General features: G+C 30.5%; 2 protein-coding genes across 2 annotated transcripts; both read right to left on the reverse strand.

The window, feature by feature from the left end:
• Window positions 1-443: 443 nt before the first annotated feature.
• On the reverse strand, window positions 444-4397 carry LOC105338180 (uncharacterized). The gene is made up of 5 exons (XM_034453889.2): window positions 4241-4397; window positions 3738-3867; window positions 2900-3021; window positions 1964-2069; window positions 444-716 (listed from the first exon to the last, which is right to left on the reverse strand). Exons 1-5 carry the CDS (start codon window positions 4347-4349, stop codon window positions 530-532), a joined length of 654 nt encoding a protein of 217 aa, XP_034309780.2. The 5' UTR covers window positions 4350-4397; the 3' UTR covers window positions 444-529.
• A 1389-nt stretch (window positions 4398-5786) lies between these two features.
• Window positions 5787-9433, reverse strand: LOC109618293 (uncharacterized). The gene is made up of 4 exons (XM_020065696.3): window positions 9071-9433; window positions 7715-7748; window positions 7105-7335; window positions 5787-6100 (listed from the first exon to the last, which is right to left on the reverse strand). The coding sequence occupies exons 1-4, from the start codon at window positions 9416-9418 to the stop codon at window positions 5883-5885; spliced, it is 831 nt and encodes a 276-aa protein (XP_019921255.2). The 5' UTR covers window positions 9419-9433; the 3' UTR covers window positions 5787-5882.
• Window positions 9434-13175: the final 3742 nt, after the last annotated feature.

Below are 13175 nucleotides of genomic sequence, written 5' to 3' on the forward strand. Positions count from 1 at the left end.
ACATTGTAGGATTTGACAATTTTACGGTAGATAATTTTTTAATTCATATAAGGGGGAAAAAGATCAGTACCAAAAGCTGACATATTGTATTGAAAATACGTTAAATATTGGGTGAAAGAAAGTGTTGAATATTCTGCATACATGTTATCTGAAGTCAGAATGCTTGAACAAGTAAATGCAGTGAATAAAGGACATACGTATGTCTAAAAGTCAACTCATATGAAATGTGGTGCAATAATGGCTTGAAATGTTGTTTAAGAGTTTGATACTCCACGCCGGGTTTAGATGAATGCAATGTACAGCTGTGCATGTGAATCGTCAGAGAAAGGCCAAGATCAAATCGGTCTCACTTACACTCTCTCGTTAAAAAGCTCAAATACAATGGGGAAAAAATACAGACAACAAAAATATTTTTTCTAAATTGAAAAAAAACCCAGAACCAATTAATTGATGTGATATTTATTTAAGATTCAATTCAGTCGGTTGTCGTTCATGAAATTAGTTTCATCATTGATCAGCTTTGGTATCTTTACAGAGCAGACGAAGGCGTCTCCTCAACTTGAAAGTCACATTGCTCGGGGTAACGCGGGATCCCGAATGTACTAACGAAGACGAAGGCATCTCTGCTTAGCAACGTCTTTATCGTTGAATAGTCTTCCTCTCCACAAGCTGTACGTGTAGATTGCAGGAATTCATTTAGTTTTTCATTTGCAGTCCTTGATAAGAAAAAACAATTATCAGTTATTGATTGCGCTTTCACTACATATGTAATATAAAGAATCAAATGCATCTTCTAAGTTCCACCGCTTGAAATAAGAAAACAAATATTCCCAAATTGATATATTTAATTTTTTTTTCCAAAACAAAGGAGAGAAAGAAAAACGCTGTCGCAAATTGTGTACTTTTTTAAAACAAATCTCGCTATCTTCATATGCTCGCACGAATTTCATATGCAATGATTTAAAGAGTTAAAATGTTTCACTGGGCTTATTTGGTAAAACAAGAAGGTTAGCCCTGTAAAGATGATTTACAGAAAAGCAATTGATGCATTTTATTATGTAGCTTGACATTTCAACTGAAAATAAAAAATAGCGATCCCTGGACTAATACTAAAGACCCAAGATGGGTTCAGAATTTAACGTAGAAGTTATAAAAAAATATATGGAAACTATTTTAAAATCTTTGAGAATCACATAGCTTCAATTTGTCAGATTACTATTTAAGCATCCTCAGATAGCGCAGATTTTAAATTATTTAAGCCGTGACCCTCGATTTGATACTAGGGATCCAGAAGGGTTCAAAGTTTAACATAAAAACTGTTTAAAAATCTTCTGAAGAACTACATTGTTTAACGTTGTGAGGTACATAATGTAACTATGCAAGCATCATTAAATAATGTAGATTCTAAATTGATAAAGCTGTAACTATCGGACTAATACTAGTACTGGGGTCCCGCGACGGGGACAAAGATTAACTTAGAAATATCTATGGAAAACGTCTTTGCTACAGTTTGTGTGAGTACTCTGCAAGGATCCTCAAACAACGTAGATTCTTAATTGTCAATAGAAATAGCATATATGCTACAAAATAAAATGTTACAAGGCACTGTTGTTCAGGTGAGCGATGTGGCAAGTCGGCCTCTTGTTATTAAACACGGCATAATGCGATGAGAAAACGAATAGAAAATAAGGCTAGCGAAAATGCATGCGATGTTAAAGAATGATTGAGAAGTTAATAAAGTTAGTTTTTAATGACCATTTTTGTTACTTTGTTGATGACAAATGATGAAAAAAGGTTAAGAAGCCAGCAAACATAGATATAAATGACAAAGACACTGTAAAATGATACTGGTTTTCGTATATACATGTATAATTTTTGTCTTTAAAATTCTCTTTTCTAAACAGTTATTATTTACCATCAGAACTCCTTTAAAACAGTTAAACTATATGTAATCTGAACGTACGAGCATATATTTTCAGCGTTCACTTGTTGGTTGTCTGAGTTTGCCCAGGTTGTAACTGCGGATTGAAAAGTCCTCTTATTGATACATCCTAACAGCGAAGTCCACTCTGATGAGTAGAAAAATAAAGTTTGTCAACATTTGCTTAGTTCATCAATTATACCAATGTGTGTGTGTGTTTAATGACAGCTATATGATGTTGATGCAAAAGCCGTTACACTATTTAAAATGTAAAATGTGTTAAATATAAAGGAGGAAAAATGGCACATACCGTTAAAATGATATGTAAGTTTGTGTTTTTATACTGGACGTAGAACAAGTTTAATGAATCAATATTAACTAAACTCGGCAAGGACTAAACAAACAACTGGATCTACGTTCTTGGTTATAAATCAACGCTTGTTTGAATATTAAAAAAGAAACACAGACAATTAAGCATTGTGCTGAGTAATTAAAAATAATTTAAGAACGAGGAAATTATTGAGACCACCCATATCTTTTTTTCATTTCTAAGTAACATATTCTTGTGAAAATTAGGATAAACAGGTACAAGTCCCTGGGAAAGAATTGGCAAAATTATTATTTAAAAAAAAGATTAACCTTTTATGTACAACGATACATAATAACAGTTGGTGGTTTGGGTACCCGATGCAGGTCCCGAACAAGTCGAATAGAAAATATATAAACGTTTACATACAAAAGTGTTGGTAACCCTACATATTGTTATAAGATATATCAAGTTATATATGATCAATCTACTATTTATTGTGACAATTTTTTTCACTGAGTAATAAAAAAATGAAATACAATATGAAAAGTTTCAGCTCAAATTATGACCATGCCACTTTAAAGGTTTTCCTTTAGATTAGATCTATATATTAGAAGTTCTATATTGCCATTTAACGTTTTCACATGTTTATTTATAAAATGCAAGCTTACTGTCTTTATTACGACAAATCAAATTTGCTAGATCACGTGACTTCTTGACATAGGTTGGCAGAGGTGTATCGCAGTCCGGGAGTCCAAAGCTTTTGTAGCATTTTCTTAATTCAGTAAATAAACTAAAAATTAAAAAAAAAAATAATTATCACGATTTATAAATTCCTAACTCTCTGACCAGCCAATATTAAAGAGAAAAGAGATAGTATAACTTACATTGAATTTCTACACTAGTAACCTTGACAACATATTCTTATCGTCCAAAAATTTCTTTTGTTTGCTGCTACGGCTTTGATCAACATAACTAACTTATTGTAGTTATAATTATTTTGAGGTTTCCTAGCTTAAAAACCTTGAGATTGATATTTTTGTATCAACTTTTCTCTGAATAATCTAGTATCAACTCATCTATTATTCATTTAGTATTTAAACTTTTTATCAAATTTTCACTGAATTATATACCATCAATTTGTCACTGAACTATATAAAATCAATTTTTTACTAAATCATATACCATCAATTTGTCACTGTATCATATAGCATCAATTTTTGTCAGAAGCAAATAAACACAATAAACATAAAACAGTATTATTTACATTTGCAAATATGTTAAATGTTACGAACGATGAACTTTGACTATGTGTGAATTGTGAGCAAAGATTAATGAGTATTATGTTAGTGATATGTCCCAGCAGTTTAGCTTTTATTTTGTGAATGAAAGGCATCGATGGAATTCACAAACAAATTAAAGAAGTTAATGTAGTAATATTAACTTGAAACATGAGTCTGTTGAAACGACGTCACCATAGTTTTCAGAGAAAAAGATTGCTTTGTTTACCTGCACACACGAGAAAACAGATTTTCGGCGAATACGTATGTTCCATCTGATGTCTTGTTGAAAGGTGGATCGCCTACCTTTCCGTCCATACAAGCTCCCATCCGCTCATACGTCGGACAGTTGTCTTGACCTATTGAGTGAAACGAGTAAAAAGATGATTATTGAATGTATTGGCAAAACAGGATTATTTGATGCCTTTATTAAAGAGTTTCGAGCAAAAATTAATTGAAACTTAACATTTTACTAGTATCTTGTAAAAAATACGAAAGAAATTGTCGTTAACAAAGCAGGTTCTTTGATTTAAAAGAAAATGTTTTGTTTGCATTCTATGGTGCCATAAATACCATGAATTATAAGCAAAAGATGTAATGGTTAATCATATACGTGCATTTTCTGAACACCGAAGGGTACAAGATATTTTATAATCAATAAACATGTTTTAAGAAATATCATATCTTGATGAACTGACCTTTCATTGAAATCCCTCTATTTTGATTACATACCTTCATTTCTCTGAACCGTCCTTATCCTAAGGTGATCATCAAATGAAAAACCTTGCGCTCCAAAGTAGACAAATAAGCCAAAATAAAAACAGGACCTTATGAGTTCCATTTTTGCCGTTGTTCAAAGTTCGAACTTCATTTCCTTTTAAATATTCTCAAAATCAAGTTAAACGTGTAAATTGTTGAACATTATCCATTTAGCTAAAATAACTCATTGCTGATTTCGATATTTTACATAATATAAATGTCAATTGGGTTCTTCCTCGAACAAATTGAGGATGCGCGTCGTGAGAAGGGGTTTGACTTTTTATGATTGCTTTATATGATAACGGAACAAATATAAATGTCACCACCAATTTCTGAAAATGGGAAAGTGGACCAATTATCTACGTGTATTTTTTTCTTTGTAGTAATATTTCTGGCTCAGAACTTTGGTCTGTATTATGCAATTTTTATCTAACATTTGTAAAAAAAAAAAAAAAAATTAAAAGAAATTTTGTTGAATCTATGAAAATATATCGTCAGCACGCGCTGCGTACTATTTAGAATTGATTGAATTAAAAACACGTAATTTAAAATAACATGGGTAAAACTTCGTCAGATCAAACGTACATATAATACTGTTTATCCCTTAAACGCCTGTCTTTGTTATCAAGTGACATTGGGGTATATCCTTCAAATGATACATAGCATACATTTATACATTACCCACTAGAAGTGATGTACATGTATGTCACATAGTTTTATATTCTCTAAATCTTATTTAAAAAACAAATTCTTAAACCCAGGTATCATACCCTTAGTTCCCATTAGTTTAAAAATCCAACATTAATGTTATTGTTTTAAACATACCAAACTAACTGATTAATCTACATCAATTCTGGATTGAAAAACGTGGTATTTTCCTACGCCAATATTCCACCCAAAAATATTCCTTGGTAGATTCTAAACATTGAGTACTGTTTCTATACCAAGTTGGAAGATATTAAAGAAGAAATAAAAATATACATTTTTAATTTCCTTTCATTTCGATTAAATGAACAGTTCATCAAATTTACGTTTGACAAGTCGAAAACAAGAAAAGACTCCTTCCTAAATTAAATCGAATATTCTAAAAATGTATTTATTTAAAAACAAGACGCAATTAATTTTTCTATCATACCAATCGAAAAGTGTTGTTACATTCTAAAAAATCAATATTAAGAAATCTCCTGGGTTAATAATAGAAATGATAAAAGTCTTTAAAAAAATGAAACAATAAGGATTTTTTTTTTATTTTTAAAATTTCCCATCAAGTACTGCAATAGTAGAATAAGTTAGTATTTATGTTTCACTTGTACTAGAATAAGAATTTTTTTTCTACTTATAGTTACATCTTTTTGAAATATTCAAACCTTCAATTTTTGTCATCAATGAAAAAAAAACAACATAGGACTACAAAAAGTCTTGCTTATTGACATATGTACATGTAACTGAGGAAATGAAGTGAATATGACAAAATAAAGCGATATTTTGGGTGGAATTTCTCTTTCAATTAATTCTGAAAGTGTCCACTGTCTCTGATATACTAATAGTAAAAACAAAAAAAAAAGAATTATTGAACTATATATTTAAATAACCAAGATTTGCACAAGAATTGAATTTAACTTTTCTTGTAAATTTCAACTTCACACAAATTCAGTTCATTGATTTGTCCTGGTTTAGAATGGATTTGGAGCTTTACTGAAGTAGCATGAGCTTCTGGTGGACAGTAAAACAGAAGGATATCACCGTCACGTGACAAGAGACCCGGATAAAAGCCACAAATGCCGGTAACCCCGTTGTTTTTGTATGTGACGTTTAAATTTACCAAACGGGAACCTGTCAAAATGATATGATAGATAGATGAAGTTATAAGTATATGTTTGTACATATGTATGAATCGATTTTAATGGTGTCATCAAATTTAATTAGTTGTTAATTAAGATCATGCTGTTGAATAATAATAGGAAATTATTATGTCATTACAAAAATATTTCTTAAAAATTGTAAGAAATTGTGCGTTTATTATTACATCTTTGTTATCCTGCAGGGTTTGTAGGTAGTTCTTTTCAATAGAATAGTAGACAAAATTTCCCAGTGTCAAAACTAGATCGTACTAGATTGTATAGATGTAAAATGTATCAAAAGACATAACAATCGTGGCCTTAACAGTTGATCAAGTCGAATATATAAGTATTCACTAAGCGATTTTTGGGAGTTGATTTTAATCAACTCTCCGGCAAACCGAAAGTGAAACAGTGTTTGGACCAAAGCACAAATCAACACCGCTGACAACATTTAGTTGTAATCAATAATTCGACCTAATGAGTTCTTAAAGGCCGGTTCTGGGGTATATTTATTTATTTGGTGATTTTATTTTTGCTATACTTTATACTGGGTTATTTTCGCCCCGTGTTATTTTCACTCCTCTACACTTGCAAACGGTTTCGCCCCGTCTTAAATTTGGAAAGATTTGCGTGTGTACTAAAGACATAATTTGGAACATTGGAATTCGCACAGTCTTAAATTCGCCCGCTGATATCGAGGGCAAAAGGGGTGAAAAAAAGGGGGCGAATATTTCCCTGTATATAGTAAATAAATTTTACCGTGTGTAAGATCATGTATAAAATTATACTGATTTTGTAGTGAAAAAAGATGCATAGTTCATCTGATAACCTAATATGACAATGTTTTGTCTTTTTAAATTAAGCATGATCAAAATCATTTGAGCTTGTTTCTATTATATGCTAATCTTAATATTTCATTGATTTAGATTCTTTTTTTTAGATATACTTAAAATTGAATTATCATTCTTTTACGAAGACATTTTTAATATTACTTACCACAACATTCATAACGATTGTAGATTATTATTCTCCAAATTGTTATTGTTCCGGACCATGCTACTTCTAACCATGGATTTTTTTCAATGACAGAACTATATACATTAACACGTTTGCAGTCGTTGCCGTAAATTCCATCTAGAACATTGGAGGCTGGATATTCTACTTCCAATATCCCATGCTCAATGTATGTTGAGCTAGCTACTGCTGACAAGTTTGAATTTGTAGACACTAGTAATCAAGATCAAAAGAAATATTGTATCAGGATATTGTTTTATTAAGTATTGTGTCATTTTCTGTTAGAATATCCTCATTTTGTTTACTAAGTATATTGTTCCCACCTTTTCTTTTCAAGGAAAAAACATTAACAATAAGGTGAAAAATGTCATAGATTCTGTGCATTTTAAATACATTTCGATACAATGAAAGTGCTCCGATATTTACATATAATTGTTTGTTTCTGTTGTAATGACCAATAATCGAGTTATTGAGAAGAAGTAACACATATCTTAGCTACTGTATATTGTATTTTTAAAAATCGGCAATTAAAGTATTTAATTCTCTAAAATATCGCATTGACGGTAAATTTAATTTCTTATTTCATACTTACATCTGGTCCCTCTTGATTCCACGCTATTCTTGCTCTAAATATAAGCAACAGGTTTATAATCAAATATCAGTAACAATAACATTAGCAGTTTGTATCGTACATGATTTAAGTACTGGGTATATTTGCTCTGATATAACTAAAACTAATGTACAGCAATAAAATATGTGTGGGTGTCTTTATACATTATATGAATAGATTTTACAGTTAAAGTGGATCTATGAAGTAAAGAATTGTTTTTATATATGTTTTACAATCTGGTAGGATGTTAAATATTGCCTTTTACAAAACTTGACTAGATTGTTTTAATCTTTTTAAAAGTATTATAGATCGTTATGATTATCTTGCATCTTAAATCCTCTCCAATGCATTTCAACTTATAGATGGTAGCAAATTATTATATATGCAGGGTTAAATGTTTTTCAGTTTCCTTCTACAATTTTTCCCACTATTCATAATTCATGTTGCATTAATAATTGAGTTGTTTATTAACGTTTTAAAACAAATCATAATGATATACGAGGGTCAATCAAAAAGACGATGTGACCTTTTAATTATGACAAATACTTTTCATAAATGTCATATTTAACAGATTATTGTAGGCATCAACACCTATTTTATTGATATGTGAAGTTTCACATTTGATGAAAATGTATTTTCGATACCCGAATTAAAAAACAACATGTTTTGTCACCGCGGAGCATAGTATAACATGATGTCAAGTTGACGCACAGTTTATAGGAAAACCCCGTCTTTACATGTATATCACGCCTACTATCTTTTGCCTTTCACCTTACAATTCAAGATGGCACTAGATTACTTAACATCCTATTGGCCCACGTTTGCTCGAGAATCGAGTAAGTTCTTCAGTTTTTATTTTCTTAACCAAGTAGTTCATAGTTTATAAGAAGAAAAAACCTAAAGGTCAGATGATGATACTAATTCCTTTGACTAAATAATTAAAGATTTTCCATTCTTTTTCGGACTGTGTGAAGTCCAAAATACGTTTACAACTATACCCACAAATTGTATGACAATTAAATACTAATGTGCAAATACGCTTCGCAGATTATAAAGGGTATATTGCCCCAACCAAGGTTAAACTTGTGTAACTTGGGTAGACATTGAGTTCATTTCCTTAACAATATTTGCAAAACAAACTGCACATAATAAGGGTATTCCAATAATAGCAATCGTTGAGGATTGTATCGTTACATTTTACTGAAGGTTTGTTTTTCAATGGAAAATAAGGTTTAAATTTATATTTTGTAATCAGATTTCTATTATAAAAAGAAACAAAACATACTTTACATATTCTATGCAGAGAAATTAAAAAAAAAAATAATCAAATATTCAAACCAGTTCAAAATATTTGCAGCCACCAATAGCGGTTCTGGGGAGTCCTCCATCTTTGTCAACCACGTACCATTCACAACATCCCCTGCATCGTGCCAAGTCTGGTCGTATCGTGCAAATCTCGATCCCCACGCATCGCTGGTCTCTTTCACAATAAGCGAAACAAACATGCATGGCCAAACCAACAGATTCTTTCTCTATTTCCCAGAGAGGCTTTGCTCGATCATCGTGAAGTGACCCAATAAACTTTTTATGCATGGTGTAGGTTGTACATCTAGACTGTTGGTTGTGTGAGAGTTGAAGCGAAGCAAGAATACACGCAATTACTGTATTGAAGAATTGGAACTGCATGTTGACAGCCTCGCTGTTAATAGAAGAATCCTTTAACGAGTTTACGTATAAACATACAGGTTAGAGGAAACGTTTTGCATTTTCTAATATTTTGTTTCAAAAATTTATAAAGTGCAAAAAACTCATTTTTAAGAGAGCAATCCATTAGGATGAAGTTTGAAGCATGTTTTTAAAAGCGTGCCTATTGATTAGCTAATGTCAAGTTTCACTGAACAGATCTCGTTATCACATGATCGTATTTTCTCCTTATTTAACAATAAATAAATTATTTTTCGAAACACAATAAACGCCCTCATTTCAATATCATACTGGTTTGGTTGATAATTCCCCATATATCACAAAGTATTGCGATGCCATTTCATTGAATATGATTGAAGATTCTGTTGGACAAAAGTAAAGTTTTCTGGACATTTTATTGACCCATTTTGCAACCCAGATACATGAGGGGGGGGGGGGGGTGGTGGTAAAAAAATTAAGGGGAGTCTACTTGGTTTTATTTAATTGAATATATAGAAAAGTCAATTTTCCTGTTTTAAAATAAGTTCATTAGTTTGTATTTATGTTCATATCCTTTGTTTGAATAAGATATATGAAATATTTGTTATGAAATTGTTGAAAGCTGTATTAATTTAAACAAGTTTTGATTTAAGCTGCACACATTTATTGAACCGTTGTACAATGCTGTATTTATACTGAAAAAAAACTTTGGAGCTTTTTATCGACCAGGATATCTTACAGTATATCAGAAACTCAAAAAATATAACTTTGATGTTCAAGTATACTGAGTATTCTAAAACTCCCAAACGCTATTTCATTGAAAGAAAAAAATCAAGTCATCTTCTACATAAAAAGTTGACAAACGTGTCCATGATAAAGACCTTAACTTGTATCAACAGTACATCAACAGTATCCATACTGGGAACTAAATATCGCACTAACTTCATGTTTAAATGCCATGTTATTATTAATTATTAATGAATAATATTTATTGATTTAGAATTCATATTTGATTTTAATCAATGTTTGCAATATTTTTCACTTAAGGAAAGAGTCTTCTCGGTATCAAACATACTTCTTATAATAAGAAATTTATGAAATTTTGACACAGTCAATGGGATCATATTACCAATTGATTCTACCATTTTATTCAAATTTGACCTTTTTGTTTTCGTATAAGATCAGGTCAAGTTCACTACCTTTTTCCTCAACGTAAATGATGATCAACGTAAACGATCATAAAAGAAATAAATGTAGCTCTTTGTAGTTCTGTTGACATTGTTTAAGATTTGAAGATTCTATTCTTCAATAAAATAATAGAATATCAGAATGTCTATCAGCTAGTACTACTAAATTGGAATAAATATTTGTACTAAAATTGATATTGCTTAGCCCGCATTTCCTCTATTTTTTTTACATTTTGAAGAAAATCTAACTATTATTTTATGCTTCCAATAATGAAACATTTCTGATTTTTATCTATTCTGAATTTATAAAAAGATATGAATTGAGAGAAAAGCTAATATATTGACCATTTATTTAGAGAGAAAAACTGATTTTAGTGATTTTTTTCACAAAAATCAATGTATAGAATGGGCGCGTTAAAAAGCTTATAAAAGTGAAGTTTGATAGGCAAATCATTTTTTAAAAACATATTTTGAAACCCAAGCATTATATTATTAGTTCACATTAGTACAAAAAAAAACAACATTAATATGTTATTGTTTTTAAAATGCTAAAACAAACTCATTATTCTGCAGCAATTCTGAATTGCGAGACGTGATTTTTCCTACGCCAATATTAAGCCAAAAATATAGTCCTTGTTAGATTTTAAACATTGGTTACCTTTTCTATGCCAAGTTATATGATAGTAAAAAAGGAAGAAAAATATACTATTTTAATTTCCTTTCATCTTGATTTAATGAATAATTAAATAAATTTACGTTTGACAAGTCCAAAAAAAGAAAAGACTCCTTCCTTAATGATATATAAGTGATAAATGACCCTCGATTATTTTATATGGCACTAGAAATAGTACAAAGTCCTCTATGATCCGTATAATAGTATAACTTTTAATCATGTGTACAATAGTATAATCATTTAAACTGTGTCTAATTTGTTATACATAATAAGATGTACTGGTACAGTACTAGTATCGGTAAGGTCTTGATCACTGGTGTATTATCCGTCGTTATCATGATACATTTTGACAGGTTTTGAGTGATCATAAGTAATGATTACATTTTGTGTTTTAATATTTTCATTAAGATCAACACAAAATGTAATATTGCAAATTTTATAAATATGTATCGGGGAGTGTATTCTTATTTTTGGAGTCTAAAGCACATACACCTACAATATTTAAACATCAAAATGAAATTGTTAGCTCTTGTAGTCATTCTTTTTCGTAAACGTTCATTCTTTTCTAGTTCGTCTTGTTTGATGAAGTGAAGTTAAGTGTCATTAAAATTCAAGTCATGATGACAGGATAAGCCTGTGTTATCCATCTAACTGAATGATAACTTGAATGTCGGGTAATGGTAGGGATGAATAAATAGCACAGCTATGTTTGATTGCACGCACAAATTGCCTGTAAACATCTAAATAAAATATTAGTTTATAATGTACCTGTCCGTGGGAAAAAAATAATCAAAATAAACCACAACCGATGAAAGATGTGATATCAACCAAAGAAGTCGTTACATTAGTGCAGTCAGAACAGTTTAAGTTTTTGTTTTAATTTTAAGTCAAACACAATATATGTTTTTCTGTATAGAATATTTATTCATAATGTACAATTTTATGTTAATCAATCAAAATTGATGCACTGCCCGGGAATTGAAATGAAAGAATTCCCTTAACTACATGTATAAGTTAAACAGAAAATCAATGTATTTTCTGTTTAAATATTCACATCTTATGTACAGTCCATGTTAATTAACCAAAATTGTTGCAGGGAATTGGAGTAAAAATAAATTCTGAATTTTAAGCAAAACACAATATGTTTTTATGTACATGTATTAAATATTTATTTATAATTTACCATTTTGTGTTAATCAATCAAAATTGATGCACTGATACGGAATTGCAATGAAGAGTTCTCTCACGTTTACGTAAAACAAATAATTAATGTCTGTTCTTTATAAACTATTGAATTCAAATGTAACAACCCGTGTAAATCGATTTAAATTGTCGCAGGGAATTGCAGTAAAAGAGTTCTCAAAATTTTAAGTAAAACACTGCTCTAGGGGTACTAACACTGTGCCGAATAATTATGCCAGTGCCAAGGTGGCATTTTTGGACCCGCTTAATATGCAGTTTCGGAAAAATCCATGTATACCAAATGATAGACCATTGTCTAGATAGTATATAACCACTTTTGTTTTTAGTGTGTTTCACCTGACAGGTGAGATAATTACCTTTAGAAATTAATATCCCATCGAAAAATGATAATTCCCATGGCAGAATTGATTCTCCTACAGGAAATATTGACAATCCTACAGGATTTTTTTTTAAAAAGTCCTATAGGAATTATATTTCCTATAGGAGAATGGTATTTCCTGTAGGAATTTGATTCAGACATGTAGTTTTCCTATAGGATATTAAGTTTTCCTATCGGATTTTATCAAATCCTATCGGAATTGAAATTCCTGTAGGAAGTTCTTGTATTCCGATAGGAAATTTCAAATTACTTATAGGAATATTGTTTTTCCTATGGGAAAAATTATTTTCCTATGGGAATTTATTTTTGAAAGGAAAA

The sequence above is a fragment of the Magallana gigas genome, chromosome 10 (genome assembly GCF_963853765.1).
Source record: "Magallana gigas chromosome 10, xbMagGiga1.1, whole genome shotgun sequence".
NCBI classification, from domain to species: domain Eukaryota; kingdom Metazoa; phylum Mollusca; class Bivalvia; order Ostreida; family Ostreidae; genus Magallana; species Magallana gigas.